Source organism: Gymnoscopelus microlampas (genome assembly GCF_963454915.1).
Source record: "Gymnoscopelus microlampas genome assembly, chromosome: 7".
NCBI classification, from domain to species: Eukaryota; Metazoa; Chordata; class Actinopteri; order Myctophiformes; family Myctophidae; genus Gymnoscopelus; species Gymnoscopelus microlampas.
Window position 1 is genome coordinate 33,770,718 of NC_139944.1, and position 22,075 is coordinate 33,792,792.

The 22,075-nt window shown below is 40.3% G+C and overlaps 1 protein-coding gene across 1 annotated transcript in view; it reads left to right on the top strand.

The window, feature by feature from the left end:
• The window catches only part of LOC311049121 (plexin-A2-like), a gene marked incomplete at both ends in the record, with an annotated part of 97,294 nt that extends 88,623 nt beyond the window's left edge, over positions 1–8,671 (top strand). Inside the window, 6 exons of the mRNA XM_084062591.1 lie at positions 1,529–1,625; positions 3,167–3,366; positions 6,058–6,227; positions 6,672–6,884; positions 7,405–7,555; positions 8,576–8,671. Coding sequence (XP_083918717.1) covers positions 1,529–1,625; positions 3,167–3,366; positions 6,058–6,227; positions 6,672–6,884; positions 7,405–7,555; positions 8,576–8,671 — 927 coding nt within the window. The remainder of the gene's footprint in view (positions 1–1,528; positions 1,626–3,166; positions 3,367–6,057; positions 6,228–6,671; positions 6,885–7,404; positions 7,556–8,575) is intronic.
• Positions 8,672–22,075: the final 13,404 nt, after the last annotated feature.

The window sequence follows — 22,075 nt, forward strand, 5'->3', positions numbered from 1 at the left end:
GTGTGTGTGTGTGTGTGTGTGTGTGTGTGTGTGTGTGTGTGTGTGTGTGTGTGTGTGTGTGTGTGTGTGTGTGTGTGTGTGTGTGTGTGTGTGTGTGTGTGTGTGTGTGTGTGAGGGAGACAGAAAGACAGAGAGAGCAAGTGCTTCTTCCAGGCACTTCACAAATGCACTTATTTTTTTAGTGTCTATGGAATGCACTCATTTAAAAGCCCGCAAGCGTTTCATACACTGTACAGACATATATTAGGTTTTGACCTCGTCGTGTTTAATCTCCCTGGGAGGCGGTGAAGTGTTTGTTCTGCCGCTGAGCTGGGAATTGTATTAGTTTCATCTGTGGCTCATAGGGCACCTGAATTATTCTGCTCATGCTGAGGGCCTCCTGTTATACAGTATGTGGCAAGCTGCAGAGCAGCAGAGAAGCACAGCACAGCACAGCACTAGCACAGTACATTGATTTAATCCATTATAAACAATTACTGATAATGTAATAAAATAATCGATTAGTAATTGATCCCTATTTTGGGCATGTCATCATTATAGGTGAAAAGTTTAAAAAATGTAAAAACTAAACAACACAAAAAAAAAAGAAAATTGTGCACGGAATCGTTGTGCTCCATAGTATAAATTACCCCTTAAGCGGTTTGTCGATATATATATATTTTTTATATACTGCACAGCCCTACACTTAAGACTGTGGGACTCTGGGCTAACACAAAGCTCCTGCTTTTACATTTCTTTCACAATACTCACACATCTAATTCAACCAAGAAGACAAAATGTGTTTACATTTTGTCTTTTATGTGTGTGCAGTAAAATGAGTTTTGATCACGCTCCAGGCTATCGATTCGTCATGACACATTTCCATTGCAAGGCAAATTGAGACTTTACTGGGTCTGGGAATAAGCTTGGAATTATGTAATAATAATAATCAGTGACATACGCAGGGTGTACTTTTGGCTCCGCCCCCTCAGCCAAAAATACACCCTGCGTATGTCACTGATCACATGACCTCAATCAATTCTCCAGTTCTAGGCAACATAGAAGGGGGGGGGGGGGACTTTTATCTTATTTCCACACAACAGTTCTAAGGCGTATTAAAGACATTCAATGTAGAAAATTAGTGCTATTCCCCTTTAAGGTGACTACGGTATAATTAGATGGATAAGTATGGTTTATTCCTCTGTTAGTGGAGGCTACTCCAAGGCCTGGGCGCTGCAGTCTTTAGTTACTATCACAGAAGGTCTTTGCAATCTTCAGCTAGTTTTCATGTAGTTTGAGGGAGTATACATTACTTCATCTGTAGCTTTGGGCACGTATCATGACCCTAATGGCTCTCTTGGAACACATTCAAAACATCCTATTGATTTTCAGAAACGCATGGCTGTCAGTTTGAATTAAAGCTGTTTTGCTTTTTCTTAAATGCCTGAGAATGTTATGTTTTTGGGAGTTATACAATTCTGTTTCAACAGGAACAATTTGTAGTATGATTACAATAAGTTGATAGAAATGCTTTGCTTGTTCCCATCAGGTGTCTGAGCGCTGTGTGGTGGCTCTGGTGCCCAAACAGATGTCCTCTTTCAACATCCCCTCCTCTGCCAGCTTTCCACGCAGCATCAGCAGATATGGTCAGTACTCAGTAATGCTTCAGAGGCAACTCAATGCTGTGTGCCATTCATGAATGTAACTTGGGATCCATTGCTATGAAAGGCAGCATAATAGATAGAGTTTCATATCAAACCATATTAAAAAAAGGACTCAACATTATGCCTGAATTCTTTCATGCCTTTTCTCCTTATGTGGGTCCCGACTGATGCTCACTATACATTACATTTCTGTCTACATGCTCTGTGTCTCACAGGCGGACTGGATTGTTTGAAAATGTGCGCCTGACATCATCTGTGGTCATATTAAACAGCATTTGAAACGTTGTATTTTATTTATTGTTGCACAAACAATGGCTTCTATTTCAGCGTGCTAATTTCCAGGAAGAGAAAAGCTGGAGTTTGCATTAGCTTGGAAGCTCCACCGATGATGTAGTCACTAGTCAGGGTTTTGAACTGTCCACAGCCCACCTCTGAGATGCAGAGCGAGTACATGGAAATTGTTCCATCTCATAATGAGCATTAGTGAGTGACAATTATACAAAGATAAGGTTGGAACTTTAATAGTAGGAACTCAAAAGGAGGAACCCAAAGTAACCCAAAGTACAAAAAAAAACTAAAAAACATTTACTCTCATCAGGAGTGCTACTGAATGTATCCAGAATCCAGATACAGATAGATAGCTTTGGTGTGTTTTGCCAAGGTTTGGAAAGTTCTGTCATAGAGCTTAACTGCCCGTCACCCTAATACGATGAAGGTGAATGGCATTTGGTTTGTGGCATTCAAAATGCCCCAAAAAGACATACAAAAAAACGAAACAACACCGGCTCCATCTAAATCATAATACACACGATACTCCACAGACCTCGTTGTGAACAGTTTCCTGGAGCACTGTTTTCTACCAGAGTACGTCTGCCCACTGTTTATTTACACACAGAAGGAAGTCTATTGGCCTGCTTCCTTCTGTGTGGAGAGAAAGTCATCACACCGTAAATAAATCCGTACCTGTAAATGACATGCTCACCAACAGCCTGAGCTTCCAGCATGGCCACAAATCACAGAAGGCGTCCTGTTGTCTAAGGACAATAAGACCTCCATAAAGATATTAAATTGTTCAGGTTATAACCCACCACCAACACCACCCCGCACACAGCCACACACACATGTTTGTATTACTACACTTGAGAGGACTTAACATTTTACAGCTTTGAAAATAGCTGAATTATAACAGATCTACAAGCTCACACGTTGTAGATCGGCTGTTTTTCGGTGCGTGACACGAAGCATTAAAGGGATAGTTCACCCAATTTTCTTTTCTATCGATTAGTCACCCCATGAATTTGATGACCAGCGGATCGGTAGGCAGCAGTTCCGGTAGGAGACACAAAGGAGACTCTTTAGTGTCTCCTACCGGAAACGTTGCCGGTCATCAAATTATTGGCTTAGGAATGCGACAAAAACTAAAAAATATTCAAGTCTCCATGGGGCGACTAATCGTTAGAAAAAAAGTCATTTTGGGGGTGAACTATCCCTTTAAGCAACAGGACTCTTCATCCTCTCTCCAGGTGTGGACGTTCACTTCCGCTCCACCCCCACCAGCCCAGACAGCCCTCACTCCCGCGTGCCCATGCTGACCCCTGACCTGGAGAGCGGCGTCAAGGTGTGGCACCTGGTCAAGAACCACGACCATGGCGACCAGAAGGAGGGCGAGCGCGGCAGCAAGATGGTGTCTGAGATCTATCTGACCAGGCTACTGGCCACTAAGGTATACCGTTAGTTTGTTCTGTTAACCCATTAAGACCGGGAACGCATTCTGTGTCATTTTAAGATTTCTTTATATTTTTTTTAAACAGTGAAAATGCATGCAAATCTTTGAATAATACATTTTTTAAAGCGAATATGTTATGTGTTGTGTATGTTAAAACTTAAGGGGGTCCCTGGAACAAAATATTTTGAGATGGGGGTCCACGGCCAAATACATTTTTAAAAAAACAGTTAGGATTTAGAAGACATTTGTAGAATCCCCCAGAAGCAAAGATTTGAGTTACAAATGTTCGCTTTAAAAAGATTTGCACACATTTTCCACGATTTTTCCCAAAAATAGCAGATGTACAAGCTTGAGCTATGAGCTTGTATATCTGCTATTTTTTAATAGTCCAAAGAAATCAAAAAATGAGATGCGTTCCCGGTTTGAATGGGTTAATAGATTCATAGGTTCTGTATTTCTAACGCACCCCTATCCAGCTATTAGACTGGCCTGGGGGCGCTGCCTGAGGAAAGAGAAAAGAGTCACAATGAAAACAAACAACTAATTAGGAACAACATAAAAAAAAGAAAAGGAAAACAGTCTGTGAGTCAGTTGCAGCAGGAGAGGGAGTATAGGACTAAACGAGCACAATTTTACAACTCACACAAACAACAACAAGAAGGGAACCTAGAAGTCCTCTACATTAGTACTGTAGTAGTAATAGTAGCAGTAGTTGTAGTAGTGGTAGTACTGTAACCATTGTTGATTTCGTCGATTAAAACTTTTTTCACGACAAAAACTAAATAAAAACTAAGCTACGATGACTAAAACTATGACTAAATATATTGCCAATTTCGTCAACAAATAAAAACTAGAGTAAAATGTTAGGGATGGACTAGTGGAGAAGATATCCAGTAGAACTAAAAGACACATCATTTTATATTTGGTTGCGCTCGGGTGTTGCGCTCTGAAAATAGCAGATCTACGAGCTTGTAGATCTGCTATTTTCAGCATGCAACCAAGTGTAATCAGCCATTACGACGCCATCAAGGCACCACCAAAATACATTTTAATCGACTAAATCAAAAATCAACACTGACTGTAACCCTATGCTATATAAATAGGGGTATGTTCCTTTAAGTGGTTGGCGGGCTGAGCGTGCCGGCAAAGAGTATTATGGGATTGTTCTGTTGTTTACTTCTGTTCTGGTGTAGAGGGAAAGCGGTCGTGCTAAAAGCGAGCAAGTGATATTTTGTTGTCACTACGGATGATACAAGTTAGAACCCTGGTTGTTCACGTGGATTTTATTGAATCTATTTTTGTTATTAAATCACCAGTTTTCCAGCACGGACATTCTCTGACGGAGAATGTTGTTGTTCTTTTCCATTCCATTCCATTTGGTTTTGGCCTCTTAGTTCTGTCTTGTTAGTCTCTGTTCCGTTCCATTCTTCACTTTGAGTTATTTTCATCACATTGTGTTATGTTATGAGACGCCAAAAGACAGAAAAGATGTTCAATTCACAAGTCCCCACAGTTATTTGAAGTATTTCAACAACAGAATTTTGAACAACCCTTCACCGGCAGAAAACAATTCTCTACTGGTCATGGCATACAGCTTGAAACGTGTGCTGAATACCACAAAGGCTAAACTGATGTTGCTCCCCAATTCTAAGAAGGCAGCGGCTTCCCCTTCTGAGATTGTAACCTTACAGGACAATCAGATTGAAGTAGTCTCACGGTACCTAGGTATTTTAATTGATGACAACTTAACATTTGGAAGTCATTTTGAAAACCTGGTAAAGAAACTGAAGCTAGGATTTTTCTACAGAAATAAATCCTGCTTTTCCTTTGTCGCCAAGAAAAAACTGGTGGAAGCTACCTTCCTTCCACTACTGTATTACGGTAATCTGATCTGCATGCATGCCACTGCCAAATGCTTGCACTGGCTAGATACGGTATACAGTATCACAGTGATCTAAGGTTTGTCACTGGCTGCAGGTTTCTCACCCACCATTGTGCCCTGTATGCCAGAGTTGGGTGGTCTTCTTTTGCCTCACGCAGGCTCACTCCTACTCCTTACCTTTGAGGGTACATTTAACACAAAACCAGTACAGCCTACGTTCAAGCGACTCCCTGCTACTTCACTGTTCCCAAAGCTCCAACTGAACTTGGTAAACAAGCCTTCATGTGCGCTGCTCCTGCAGCCTGGAATCACTGGCAGACTGATATGAAGCTTAAGGACTTGATCGCACTTTTAAAAGGTTACTGTTCGACCTGATGGCAGACACCATTGGACAGTGCACTTGCTTCCCTACATAAATGGTGTGAAACAGACAGTAGTTCTCCTGCCTTATGACTCTGTTTGCACTTGACTTAATGTTTTTAAGTTGTTTTGTTTATATGTGATTGTTTATGTTGTGTGTCCTGAACAGGGCTCCCTCGTAAAAAAAAAAAAAAGGATTTCTGATCTCAATGGGATTTTACCTGTATAAATAAAATCAAACATCGGTTGGTTTAACCGATGACAATTATGTGAAATAATTGCAATTACCTAAAATGATCGCAATCAGGCGAATAGGTAATAATTGGGACGGGCCTACTTGTGCGAAAAATGTTGTTGTTTCTGGCATTTTAGATTGGGTCTTTAATAAACCTGAAACCATAATTCGTACCAGATTAATCTATAAACTTTTGTTTTGTTTTCTGCAGGGCACACTACAGAAGTTTGTGGACGATCTCTTTGAGACGCTGTTCAGCACGGTGTGTCGGGGCACCGCACTGCCTCTCGCCATCAAATACATGTTTGACTTCCTGGACGAGCAGGCTGACAAGCATGGCATCCATGACATGGATGTTCGCCACACCTGGAAGAGCAACTGGTGAGCGAGCTGGGTGCAGAGAGGTAGCACAAGGATGGATCGGTTTGCATAACAGTACCTATGATGCATTGCACAAACAGCTTAGAAATGGTTATGTGTAGGCATGGGTTTGGTGTGTATTTGGGAGGGGCGATGTTACTGGAATTGCGCTTCATTCAGCTACATTAGTCACGCAATGCATGCTGGGTATCGTCCCGCTAACCAATCAATTCTAATGCCTACCGGGGCAGACATCATGGTGGTTTCTTTCACAACTGTGGTTATAAAGCTGACCTATTCCAACTGTGACAAACTCTGTACAACCACAATTCACCCGGTCACATTATTTCATGGGAAGAGCAATGTTTCATATTCTCAAATGTTGAACTGTCAAATCTCTCTCTCTCTCTCTCTCTCTCTCTCTCTCTCTCTCTCTCTCTCTCTCTCTCTCTCTCTCGTCCTTAGCTTGCCACTGCGCTTCTGGGTGAACGTGATCAAGAATCCACAGTTTGTGTTTGACATCCATAAAAGCAGCATAACAGACGCCTGTCTGTCTGTGGTGGCCCAGACCTTCATGGACTCCTGTTCAACATCAGAACACCGTCTGGGCAAGGACTCGCCTTCCACCAAGTTACTCTACGCTAAGGACATACCACACTACAAAAGCTGGGTGGAGAGGTATGTGAGAGAGCGTGCGTGCGTGCGTGTGTGTGTGTGTGCGTCCGCGTTCGTGTGAAAATACCATTGTGCAATGTCATTATAAACCAGTGGCTTTCAAAAATGTTGTGCCTATCCAATGGAAAGGACAAAAATCTCAAGGCACACTTGTATTCAGAGCCGAAGTAGCAATGCAATACGTGAACGTTTAAATATTTTTCGTAGGGTATAGAATTTGCCTCTGTATTGAAAATTAGTGCTGATATAGTAGGCTACATTAAAAAACAAAATTTTGAGGTCCAGAAAAATTCTACTATACTTGCAGACATTTGGGCCAAGTATATTACTTCAAATCAACACACACACACACACACGCACACGCACACACACACACACACACACACACACACACACACACACACACACACACACACACACACACACACACACACACACACACACACACACACACACACACACACACACACACACACAGCTCCCTGGCCTGGACACTGACCATGTGATGTGTGTCTCCCTCTAGGTACTATGCTGACATCAACCGCTTGCCTGCCATCAGCGATCAGGACATGAATGCCTATCTGGCAGAGCAGGCCCGCCTTCACTCCAACGAGTTCAACGTACTCAGTGCCCTCCACGAGATCTATGCCTACGTCAGCAAGTACAGCCAAGAGGTGAGACTAGAAAGCAGTGATTCTGTCCCTCTTGAATTTCAAAGACCCTCAGTTTGATGTAGTTGCTGTTGAGCAGATAACTTGGATCTCCATATTTCAACTTATTATGTTTTTCCATAAACTAATATCCTACTTCATCGCACAAGAGTGCTGCGCAAACGTTGTACAACGCTTGTACAAGCTCACAACGTGTTGGCTGTTTTTGCTAATGTGGTTAAGTTTGTCTGTGAGTTTTATAAATATTTAACCAATTAAAAGTATTCAGAAGAACGTACTACATATTAACTGCATTGGATCTATTGGAACACAGGTTCTTTTTTTTACATTTCCTGCAAAGTAACAGTTCTCGAGATGGTTCCACCCGACAGCGACAATATGCGTTAGGCCATGGATACCTTTTTTTTTTTATCTCTAGGACCACAATTTACACTGTAAAATCCACAGCATTAATCTTACTCTCAGAGTTACAGACCAGTAAGGGTCCATTTTGACCCATGCCTGTGAACCAGTGCTATAAAGCTTCATATATAATCCAACCACATCAACACATAGACCATGCAGGGTACAAACCGGGGACCTAACGGTTCCCAGACGACCTCTCCTACCCATTCAGCTATGGCTGTCCATGTATTATTGGCATAGTGAGTCTTTTGTTTGGCGAAAGTCAAGCTTTGCGATTGCATTTGCGATATGTGTCTGTTTGCTATTGTTTTTATTTATGTAAATGTTATTGAGGCAGGTGCAGGTCGATTAAGAATCCATTATGTATAACCACAGCCGGCTAAAACCGTCTGTAGAGGATTCAAAGAAAAAGTCAAACTGAAACTAATCTAAAACAATGTCGACCCCAGAGAACAAACATTCATTTATATGTATTGCAGCATCACTATAATTTGAATGTAACATTGACGTTTATAGGGCACTTCAAGGCCATGCATCAATGCCTTTGGCACGGCAGCATCTGTGCTGATGTGTGTGTGTGTGTGTGCGTGTCCGTGTGCGTGTGTGTGTGTGTATTAGATCACAGAAGCCCTGGAGCAGGATGAACAGGCCCGGAAGCAGAAGCTGGCCTACAAGGTGGAGCAGCTCATCGCAGCTATCTCTGCAGAGAGCTGAGACACACACACACACACACACACACACACACACACACACACACACACACACACACACAGACAGACAGACAGACGTATACACACATATCCATGAGGCACACGCATATCAGCAAGACAGAAGAATCAACATAAACACACATTACAATACAAATACATATCGTCACTGTCGGGCAGAAACCTTGTATCTCCTTTTTATTCTTTTTTTCGTAAATGAATGGTCACACTAAAGTAGCAATAGCAGATCTACAAGCTCAAGCCATGCGCCGTGAGCGTGTAGATCTGTGTATTTCCGCTACTTTTGGAGCCTTTTGAAAGTGAAAGTGGTTAATTCTGTCCGCAGGTTTTACATATATTGAACCAATGGAAAGTATTAACAAGGATCCATTGGAACACAGGTTCTTTTTTCCTTTTCCTGCAAAGTAACGGTTTCCACCCGACAGAGATGATATGCAACATGTGCGCGCGCACGCACACGCGCGCACACACACACACACACACACACGCGCGCACACACACACACACACACACACACACACACACACACACACACACACACACACACACACACACACACACACACACACACACACACATACACAGATAGGTAGTACAAAAAGTGGTTATGGACCCATAAACGCAGCTGCTGGACAGGGCAATGCATGTCCACATGCTAATTTGCGCACGTGCACACACACACATGCACACATACATGCTGCACACACGCAGACACGCACACGCACACGCACACGCACACGCACACGCACACACACACACATAAATAAATGTACACAGTGCACAAATCGCACCACACATCAACAGCAGACTGTCCCAATCCTCCACTGTCCTGGATGTTTTTGTTTTTATCTGAAGGAACTCCAAAAGGCAAACATCCAACCTCTTAAATGCGCCTATAGCGAGAGGTTTTGGACCATGGTGGCTGTTACTGTAAGCAGCCAACTCGTCCACTGGGTGAAAGATTTGTCTTTGTAGTTGTGGGCAGTGGTGAACTGTAACAAAGTACATTTACTTAGAGTACTGTACATTTGAGTATCCACCGCTGGGTAAGGGTTTGTCTTGTGGGTTATGCTAAATGTGGGTGGTGTGCATCGATAGCTGACGCTCTGTGGAGGATAGCACCAGTGATGGACAAAGTACTCAACTCCATTTCTTGAGTCAAAGTATAGATACCACTGGTCAAATATTACTCAACTACAAGACAGTTGCTCTGTCAAATTTGTACTTCAGTTAAAGTACTGGAGTACTTGCTTTAAAGAAATACTCAAGTATTCCAAAGTACATGCTTTTTAAAATGCTTAAAGGTATGATAAGTGATATTTTTTTGGTTTAAACTGAAAGTTATTTGTACTATATTCTGATAGTAATCGTTGCTGTAGAGTGTTTGTTCAGTAACCGGGGTCTCCCTGTCTCTTTAATAAACAGAAGAAATGTCAGCCAATCAAGAAAGAGTACCCATTTATCAGCTTCAATTTTATAGTGTCTGCTCATTTCTTAGTGCCATCACTTCCAATTTCCCTTGTTTAATCTGTATTCTGTACAAGGTCTCTCTCCTGATTGGATGAAATAGGTATCCCGTACTGAAAATGCATTTTCTGTTTACTATAGAGCAGGAGAGACAGGTAGACTCCTGTCACTGAGCACTCTATATCAATGAGTATTATTAGAATATAGAGCTATTTTACACATATTTATTAATTTTACACTTATTTAATTATACTTATTTATTTTCACTAGGCTATATTGAAATATGGCTTAAGTGGTTTTATCATAATGCACATTTTCCCTTAATGTAGTGGAGTCAAAAGTACAATATTTGTGAATTTGTCTGTGTATGTAGTGGAATGAAAGTCCAGTATCCAACAATTCAAATACTCAAGTAAAGTAGCCTACAGATACTCAAAGAATGTACTTAATTAGTACAGTACTAAGTAAATGTACTTTGTTACTGTCCACCACTGGTTGTGGGTAATGCTAAACGGTGTGCATCGATAGCTGAAGCTCTCTGGGAGGATAGCACTTATTACAGAATGGCTCAAGTCGAAGAGTCTCCAATGGGAACTTGCTGAGGAGGGGAGCTAATTACCTGGGTTTTGCACTTACAATACAAAAAAAGACCAAGAGAACCTTCATTATGTTAAATACGAAGGACGCCGACTGGGACCTAACGGGAATGCAGTACATATCATAGACTTGGCCTCTGAGCGGCAAAATTGCCATTGGAGCAGAGACATGTAATCTTGTGTTATAAAGCCTTTTCCTTGAGCCTTTTGAAGGCCTATGTAAAGAGAACATTAAAAAAGACTCTGTATGTAGTCGCTAAATATCTCCGTTCCACCTGAAGCTCTGTGTCGGAATACATTCACCCATTTCCTGAAGACTTTTGGAATTTCTCGGTTCTCACTCTGTGAATTCCTTCATTAGGCTCCACTAATAATACATTACCGTGGAATACATTTGGGAGTATTTGTACAAACAGTTCCAATAGGACCCAAACCCTGGCTTTCTGGTGCCAAATGTAATATTTCTCATGTTTCATTCATGTTAAATGCCCCTGCAGAAGCTATTAATAATAGATACCATTGGAAGTATTCCGTTGGGGATTGGAATCCTTTACAATAATGATCTATAGACCACTAATTCGGCCATTCAAAGATAAGTGGAGACCAAATTGAACTGTACCCGAAGGCATGATTAATGACGTTATAACCCTGAAAAATCCATGGATCAGATTAACCCCATGCTGGCTACACCACAATCTGATTCCCTCTCTCCACTCCTTCCCTATACCATCCTCTTGCATCAGTCATTGTTTACATTGAACATGAATTACTTGAATTACACTGGGTGTGTGACCTATTAGGAACACCTGTTTCTTTTTTTCCCAATTTTCGGTGAGGATTTTAACCAAATTAATCCAGGTGAAAGCTTTGAGTCGTAGAATTAGATCCACTGTATTTGAGGAAGACAAAATGGGTCGAACAAGAGGTCTCTTAAGCCTGGACATTGATGAGATTTGGATCAAGTGACAGGGGGTGCCGCTCAGTATTAGCATGGTGTTCCTCATATTTCGCCCACCAAGTGTGTGCTTGATTTATATTTAAAAAATTTTTAATGTCCAGTTTGATCCTAAGAATATGTTTAAACAAACGTCTCTTTTGTTTTTATATTGTTCACTTCTCTACAGCGAGGTCTTGCAAAAAGAAAAAGAAAATACAAATTTTCACATTTCACTGTTATTTTTAAACTCTCTAGACTTAGTAAACTGGACCTGAGTTGGCTCTGTATTTGGACCACTTTTTTTTTTTTTTTTACATCTACACTAAATCTCTTTGCCTAGAATAGCCAACCTACAAGCTCACAACGCATTGTGTTGCGACATGCTGTGAGCTTGTAAATTGGTTAAGGTCAATCAAAGCAAAAAAATGTTTGTGTATTTTTGATTGCTGCTGTATTTATTGAGTGCCATATTCAAACTGGATGATTCACTGTCATTTAAAGAAAAAAAGAAAATCCTTATATTGCCATGGAATTGCTTTGATTTGTTCACTTGTTTTGTCAGTTGATTCATTTACTGCCATGATGAAGAGCGAATTCCATCCAATGCTCGAGGATCTTTCACATTTCACACTCCACATAAAGCTGTGACTCTGTGTTTTGGCAACATCCATCCATCCTGAGAGCCTCTCATTTGAATACCAGTCGGGTCGTTTTACTTCCCCAAGAATCCTGATTCATCATGTCGATAAACAAGAGTTAAAGATAAAAATATAAATATATTTCCTGTCAAGGGGTCAGATTATGACAAAGATACTCTGTTATACACTGTTTCATTGTGTGTTTTGACGATGATAATTTATAAATGTGTTGTGCAATATGCTGTCAGACATTTAAACTTTGAATCTTTTTTTAAGCTATATTATAAATATTGTACATACAAAACACTACTATTTTGCAAGCAAATGATTCACTTTGTACGGTTGTTATACATTAAAATGCTCAGCCAATGGAAATGGTGTTGTCTGGATTCTTTTGTAGCTAAAAAAAACACCTGAATTATAAACCAAATAAGGGTCCTATAAGTCCTAGAAATTCTATGGAATATCTCGATAGTCAATAAAGACCTGTCCTCTAAGATGTCCTCTAAATATGAAAATATTAGATAATATCCCACAATAGATTATTCATATGTAAAACCGTTTTCAAACCTTATCTCTGAATACAAAGCCTTGACTTTCTTTGCCCATCTCCTAATACACACAGCATTATTATAGTAGGGCTGATTATCAAAAGAAGCATCGAATAATTCTTGGCCATTCCATTGCCATTTTCCCTTCCCGTATTGCAGCCAAATATCTGATGTTGTTATAGGTGACGCCATTTATCAGCCATACACAGAAGTACAATCATTGCTTATCACGTTAGTGCACCATGCTGATTAAATTGAGGTCTAAATTGGTATTGGTTCTGTCTGGAGTGGCTCTAAGAGCACTACTCCCACAGTCTGATGTCACAAGTGGACGGTTATCTCAGCCTTTGGCCTCTGAACTGGAATAATAGCCATCATTGATTTGGCACACTATGCAAAGGTGATGTCATCGCTGCGGTTTTGCAAAAACAATTGACAGCTGATGTTCAAAGTGCTGCCTCAATCAATTTCAGGCGCAAATCAGTTCCTCATTCAGTTCAGTATAATGGCTGCAGCCAGGTGTCTTGGAATGATTTTGTCAAACAATGACCAAGATAAGATACTGATTTTAACGTGCTGCCATTTTCAGGCTTTTTGTGCTCATATTGTTTTCCATTCCAGGAGTTTCACCTCACTCTTACCTGTAATTGTATTGTGACAATAAAGTTGGTTGATTGACAGACTGATTGATTGATTGATGGTCAGTATCATGTCAGTGTCATGACAGTATCACAGTCGGTATCATGACAGTATCACAGTCAGTATCATGACAGTATCACAATCGGTATCACAGTCGGTATCACGGTCAGTATAATGTCAGTGAGAAGAAATAGAGAACGCACTCCGACTCCATGGAAAAGATCAACTTTATTGGTAGTCTATGACGTTTTGATCCTCTAGGGATCAGAATCAGAATCAGGTTTATTGTCACATCACAGGTTTACAAGGTAAAAAAGTGGGTGAAATTTGTTTTTGTACATCGAAACGTTATTTCCATAGAAAGAAGAGGGGTGGGGGGGGCAAGTGGGAAGGAGATCAAACAAGAGAACAACAAAAGGCCTAACTATTATCTACATATTTACAATAGTACCTGAGATAAAAGAAACACTATCGTCTTCAGGTCATTTTGTATCAAGGTTAGTCATGGTCAGTATCATGGTCAGTATCATGGTCAGTATCATGTCAGTGTCATGTCATGTTCCAGATACTGTACCATGCCCTATTTCACATGTTCTGTGAGCTTGCAGTATGTGGCGTACCTCCCCCTTCAGGGGTGTTTCTGATTATATTGGAAATATAAACAAAACCCCAAAAATACATTGTAGAACTTCACGACTTCTGGAAAGTTGCAGATTATGTAATATTGTGGATTACCCTTTGTAGTCGACAAGAGCACAGCAGGGTTTTTGCTATGGCAGGTAGGCAGTGTCTTCTGGGTACTCGCTATGCCAGAAGCCAGGATTCATTATTCATGGTTAACCCTCAGGGCTGTGGGCAAGTGAAATAGGAATAGGTAGGAGGTGGTGGTGGGCTTTCTAACCTCCTGCCTGTCATATCCACACCAGGGTGTCATCAGTGCATGATGGAAGGATCCTCTGTACACCTGCCATGGGCTCTCACTCCTCTCCTCTCCTCTCCTTTCCTGCCTTCCCTCTGTGCCTGACAATGCGGACAATCAGTAGCTATAGCTATTCCACCCATTGTGCTGCACACATTTGAATTACTATTCTTGTGAGGACATCAATATCTTTGTAGCCTAAATAAATCAAAAAATGACACAGACGCGTTCCCGGTCTTAAAGGGTTAAAATGGCGATTGTATGAATTTGTAAAAAAATGTTGTTGCATTTTTACCCTTAAGCCGAAAATTTGCTTGTAGATCTGCAATTTTCGGTGCACGACACCATCTCACAACTAAGTATAAATCCCTCACAAGTATAGTAAAACAAGTACGCACACACACTGACACACAGGCACTCACTCACTTGGTGGGAGATCATTAGGACCTGCATCTCCTGTACTGACAGGTGAGTGAGCCTCAGGATGGATTGTTTGATAGGCTATGTCAGTGGTTCTCCAACTTTTTTTATTTGAAGGAGCCCCATAACTCTCAGAGTTACAGAGCCGTAAGGGTCCATTTAGAAACCCCCTCAAGGAACCCTGAGGGTCCCTGGACCCCACTGCACTACAGTATGTGGTTGGAAGGAACCAGCCAGGTTTATAGAGCTGCTACAGCCATTATCTTTTAATCAAAACATTGTATCCATCATAATAACTGACTCTGTTTTGCACCCTGACTGATGACAATGCAATATTTAATCATGTTCTTTTTCAAGTTTAACAATGTAGTAATAAAAACAAGTTGTGAAAAGATCCCAACATATATTTATTTGTTTAATTAACAATATTTCCTCATACATATACACATATAATACAGTGTATTAGGGCCTGAGCACTGCACCAGTGCGAAGCCCTATTGAAATGCAAGGAATTCTTTGCAAAAAAACATAGTTTTTATTCGTCGATATTAAATATTTATAGTTCCTATCTTTTGCCCTAACTTTTGAACTTCTTGTCGTAGCCACTTGTGAGTTAGCCTCGGGAAACCATGCATTTTTTTTGTTTCAAAAGAAAAAAGGGGGGGAGGCAGGTACATAGATTGGTGAAGCAATAGAGAGCGAGATAAGATGCTGGTTTCCTTTTCCAGCAGCACTTGGCAAAACTGCTGTTCATCATCAGACACTATGTGTCTGACTATGGCTGCTATAAACCAGTGGTTCTCACACTTTTTCATGTCAAGGACCCCCAAATTAATGTATGCATTTGGCCACGGACCCCCATCTGAAATGATGTTGTGCCAGGGACCCCCAGACAAGAAGATTTATGTTAAGAAGTTAAACATTATTAAACGTTTTTCAAAACATTTCTAAAATATCAGTGGTGCTGTGAGCTTGTATATCTGATATTTAATATGGATAAAGTGGTTAAAATGATTGTGATGCTGATGCTGTATTAAATAATTTTGCTGGGGACCCCGTGAGGCCTCCCCAAGGACCCCTGGGGGTCCTCGGACCCCACTTTGAAAAACAAAAGCTATAGATAAAACAAGTTCATATTGATGTGTGGTTTTAAATAGACAATGTATTCAAATATATCAATTGTTTCATTAAATATGCACAATTTAAACTACAAGAAGAATCACATATCAGCTTATTAAAATATACTTAAGTACTGAAAGTAATTAAGTACTCATTTTGCAGAGTTTCACAAGTTTCCAAAATGTATAAAAATGCTTTGAAAATAGCAGATCTACAAGCTCACAACACATCGCTTTGCTACTCGTTGTGAGCTTGTAGATCAGCTATTTTCATAGGGCTGAAGTGCTTAATGTATGTTTTGTAATAATAATAAAAATGTACAAAGTAACTAGTAACTAATGTTTTCAAATAATTGTAGTGGAGTAAAAGTACAATATTTGCCTCTGAGATGTAGTGGAGTAGACGTAAAAGTATTGGAAATTGGAAATACTCAAGTAAAGCACAAACACCTCAAAATTGTACTTAAGTACGTACAGTACTTGAGTAAATGTACTTAGTTACTTTACACCACTGCATCCTCCACACAGCAGTAGATGATTTAGTGCTGATGATTTGAAAGCAGTCTGGGGATCAATTCACTCTGCAGGGTGAAGATCCGGTCGGAAAACGGAAACGGAAATGATACGTTCACGTACGTATTCAACACACCGGATCCAGTAGGCGGGGCTCTAGACCGGATGTGAATAAGTGTTTAAATTGGACGCAGGCGCACCGCGGCTGGTTCCTCCAACAGTTTGTTTCATTGTTTGCAACAACGTGCCATATGCTGCTCTATAGAAGGTAAAACTGATGTTTGATTTATATCAACATGACACGTTTTTATCCACCGATATTTAACACCATTATTATTTAAGCATTCGAGGTGTTCTAGGACTGTAGTATTATGACACCAAAATGGACATAAATATTAAATATTGTGTTTTACAAGCGAGGGAGAAAAATACATCAAACTAGTAATTTTATCGAGTCTGACTTTTACCTCATAGATATGCAAATAAGTCAAAAGTGATAAAATACTTCTATAATAGTCTTGATCCAAGGCTATTGCATCAAACAAACATTTGTTCCAAATGATCACAACTAAATTGTCACCCAAAGTTTAAACCTGGCTTAAACCACACTCACTGTGTGGGGGTTTGTAGATCTAACCCTGCCATACATAACATTCATGTAGATTTATAATCTATTTAGGATCTTGGGTCAATTTTGGTCAGGGATTTGATTTATGGTGATCGAGTCTTGTTGGTAGTTTTAAACGGCTCGTAAATCCCCATAAATGAACCCAATCCAACACATAAAGCGTTTAAACCCAAAGCCACATATGTTACCCGTCCATATGGTCACGTTTGTTCCGTAATATTACTTAACGTTGAATAAATACGTGTTTTAATCACGCGTGTTTGAACGCCGTTCTATTTCCACATTCACTTGGAGTGTAATACCTGCGGTCACACACAGCGCCACTATCACAAATAGTGTGGTGTTCTGTGTTTTAAGGCTCGTGCGTCTACATGTCTGTATACATTGTAAATATAAAGTGATTATCTTAAAGCCATAGATGTTATCCGTTCATACTGGGTGTTGGTGTTCTCTTGATGTTCATTATAGTTTAATAAAGAAGTGTTTTAATCCCGTCTGTGGATGAACGTCATTGTATTTCCTGGATTACATGGGGTGTAATACCGGCGTTTACCTGCTGCATCAGCGCCACTTAGACCCATTGAATGATATGTACATACATAGCTCCAATCGGAACCTCTCCCTCCGCTGTATAGCTCCGAGATGAGGTTTCACGTTTGTGGGTGCCGTTTGAGCAGGACATTTTCAAATATTGTCCACTTTACATGTTTTGTTTTTTTTACCCTTTTCTGCACATCGTATCCAAAAAGTAAAGGTTTTCTAAAATGCTCTCAGATGTTTTAATTTCTAGCGCGCAATAAAATCTATCCAACGAGTTGAAAAAAGTGTTTAAATAGCTTCTCTCCTAAATGTTTTTAAGACATACCCGGAAGTTGCGCCCGCAGAGGCTACTTTGCTGATTCCCCTACTGGTGAAATGTTGAATTGCACCTTCCTAATGCATAATATTATGGAACCGGCCGAGGAGAGAAGCTATTTAAACGCTTTTTCAACAAGTTGGATAGATTTTATTGTGCGCTAGAAGTTAAAACATCTGAGAGCATTTCAGAAAACCTTTACTTTTTGGATAAGATGTGCAGAAAGGGGTAAGAAACATGTAAAGTGGAAAATATTCGAAAATGTCCTGCTCAAACGGCACAGGGCCACGTAGGACCTCACCTCGGAGCTACATAGCGGAGGGAGAGGTTCTAAATGGGGCTAATACAGTGATATTCTGACAGACCAGATTGCAACATTTATTAATTGAATAATACGGAATATTACTGAACACAAAGGGTCCGTATGGTGGGATAACATCTGTAGATTTGGGATAAACACTTTGTATATAGAGTAATATACATTTATCAAGATGTTTGAGACTTTAACATGGAACTAACTACACACACTATTTTTTGGAGTGTTCAAGAATGTAATGGAAAGGATCATAATTAGCCCTGAGCGTTAGTGAGTTCTCTCTAACGCTCTGCCAGGCGCTCGGCTCTGCTTATAGACGAGGAATTCCACTTCCCTGAGAGGGCTCCAACTGTAGTAAAAAATAAACAAAACCACTTCACTACCCACCAAAACAAAGACTGTTTTGTGTTGTTGAAAGTCTATTCTTGGAGGTGGGAAGCCTCTCAGCACCCCACCTTCTCTGTAAAATACACTTTTTGGCCAGAAAAGAAAATATTTCACCGGAAGGCAAAATCTGGTCAATAGAAAAAAAATCCATTGACCAGATCTGTAGAGGGCGCAGTGGAGCAACCAAAAAAAAGTTTTTCTTCCGGTGATATACTTTCTTTTCTGGCCAAAAAGTGTATTATACAGAGAAGGTGCGGTGCTGAGAGGCTTCCCACCTCCGAGAACAGACTTTCAACAACACAAAACGTAACAACCTTTGTTTAGGTGTGTAGCGAAATGGTTTTCTTTATTTTCACTACTGTTGGAGCCCTCGCAGGACAGGTGAATTCCTTGTACAAGGGCAGAGCCCAGCGCCTGGCAGAGCGTAGAGAGAACTCACTAACGCTCTGGACCAGGGCTACGAGGTACGAGCTAGGGCTTCAACTGTAGTACAAATAAACAAAACCACTTCGCTACTCACCAAAACAAAGACTGTTTTGTGTTGCTGAAAGTCTATTCTCGGAGGTGTATAATACACTTTTTGACCAGAAAAGAAAATATTTCACCTGAAGGCAAAATCTGGTCAATAGAAATGTAATGTAACGTTTCAAGCTTGTAGATCTTCTACTGTTGATGCTGGAGAGACCCCTGTGACCAAACAAACGCTCTGTAGCAATGATTACTATCAGAATATAATACTTTAACCTTTTAAAAAAAAAATACTAAAAATACCAAAAATATAACTTACCCTACCTTTTAAGGAGTATATCATGTATTTTGTTTGGTTCTTTTTTTTTTTTTACAATCTTAATATTATATTCTACAATATATTAAATGTAATATTGGTGTATATCTGTGTCTTGCAGGTTAATCATGTGGTGACCTTCTGCAGAGTGGACTAAATCTACTTCATACAGTGAGTTAAAAACGCTGAGTCATGGCTTCTAGCTATGACTCAGCGTTTGACTCGCTGTATGAGCTCTTCAGTGAAGGTCCTGGATGGATGGAGTCATCAGGAGATAGCTGGTAATAGAGTGTCTGTAACTCAGGAAAAGGGGCAGGAAGATGGAACTTCGACACAGCAACGAGCCCTGAGAGCTGAAACGTATAACGGTGCCAACGAACGTTCTCCGTTAGAGATACAAGGCGTACGGTGCTCGGGACGTGGTGCCATACAACCTACGCGGCTCTATTAATACCAGCTATCTTCAACCGAGCGGCGGGAGACCCCACACGGTACGTACCTGGATCACACCTGGCCAGCAGTGGTGGAAAGTAACTAGGTGCATTTACTTGAGTACTGTATAAAGTACAATTTCAAGGGATTTGTACTTTACTTGAGTATTTCCAAATTTCAATACTTTAACTTTTACTCCACTACATCTCGGATCCAAATATTGTACTTTTTACTTCACTACATTTATTTGAAAACTTTAGTTACTAGTTACTTTGTAGATTTTGATTATAATTACAAAAAAATGTATTAACCACTTCAGCCCTATATACATTTCGGCTATTTGAAAATAGCTACAATATCTACAAGCTCACAATGCGTTGCGATGCGACGCATTGTGAGCTTGTAGATCTGCTATTTTAATATATTTTGAAAACTTGTGAAAGGGGATATTCTACATAATGACTACTTTTTATTTTTGGTACTTTAAGTACATTTTGATACCAGTACCTTTGTACTTTTACTCAGTGAATTTTGAATTCCGGACTTTTACTTGTAACAGAGTATTTCTACATGGCAGTAGTGATACTTTTACTTAAGTAAAAACAAATCAGTATTGTTTTCCACCACTGCTGGCCATTATAAACCAGGGCTGTCACCATTACAAAATGGAAGTTGACGATTCATTGTCACATAAATGATTGCGATCAAAGATTTAACTGTGTTAGTCGTTGAGCATTGGAACATTGTGAATACAAATGTAATTTATTTTTGGCTTTTAGGGCTTCGTAAATAAAAGTTGCACAAGGCAGATATGACAAATAATATACATTATTTAATTACAAAAAAATACATTCATAGTGGGATTAGCAGAGTGGAAATAGCCAATCTACAAGCTCCAAACGTGTCGCATCGCAACACGTTTTGAACTGGTAGTGCTGCTATTTCCACAAAATGTTTGAAAATATTTGAACATTTTTAACATGGTAATGACTATGACGATTATGCAAAACATAATTGCAGATTCAAATAATTGCAATTTGGCTATTATGTAATAATTGTGACAGGTCTAGTATAAACCCTAGGGTTTATACTCATGGTAACTGATGACTGGTATCAGACCACACTTTGAGAGCCACTGGTCTAGCGGCTCAGAGCTGAACCAAGACGCCTGTGGTTTTATTTTCAAGCCGAATCCCAACCCTCAACATTCTGCCTCCACCAGTGTTAGGGCGCGCTCCCACCGCACTTTTATTTTACCTCTGGGGCAGAATCTGCCAATGCTTTGTCAATGCAAATGCGCGGATTCTTGGAAAAAATCCGCAAGACCAGGAATCCACGCATTTGCATTGACAAAGCATTGGCAGATTCTGCCCCAGAGGTAAAATAAAAGTGCGGTGGGAGCGCGCCCTTATGGAGAAATTGGTGACCTGACAAAAGATGTGTTCATCTTGTGGACTTCACATGTCAAACATCCAAAGTCAATCGCTGTTAGTTTATGAACGGAGTTGCTCTGTTCATAAACAAACAAACGGTTGTTATTTACATTTGGACATGGTGATGTTTTTGTGAAGTCCACGAGATGGTCGCATGTTTTCTGAAGGTCACCAATTTCACCGTAACACAACACCTTGCTGGAGGTAGGAGGCACAAACTGGAGTTTTGGAATCAGCGGCCATATTGGAAATAAGTTGGGCCTCTTACCACTTCCCTTCACAGGTGTTACCAATGATGCTAATGAAGGCTCTGTTCCAAACGGACCCTTACGGGTGTGTAACTCTTTGAGTGTACAGATGGAAACAAATCACAGGTCCATTTGGTTCCATTTGTACACTCAGAGTTATGGGTGTCCTTTGAGAACCACTGTGCTACACTAAATAGAACAGTTCCTTCATTAGTATCATTGGTAACACATGTGAAGGAAGTAAGGAAGAGGCCCAATCCTTGGCCAAATGCATATTTATTTGGGGTATGAAAATTTGATATGAAACTTTTGAGAGCCACCGTCTTTAGTTGTTTCTGGAACTTGATGAAATGATAGGCATTGTAGACTTTACTTGAACATGGTGTTTGATACAGGAATAGACGGCACCTCTTTGCTAAATTGGCAATGTTTCTCCCAAAATGTAAAACAAATGAAGAATTTGCTAAATGTTCTTAAAGCAGGGGCCTTCAACAGGGGGTCCGGGACC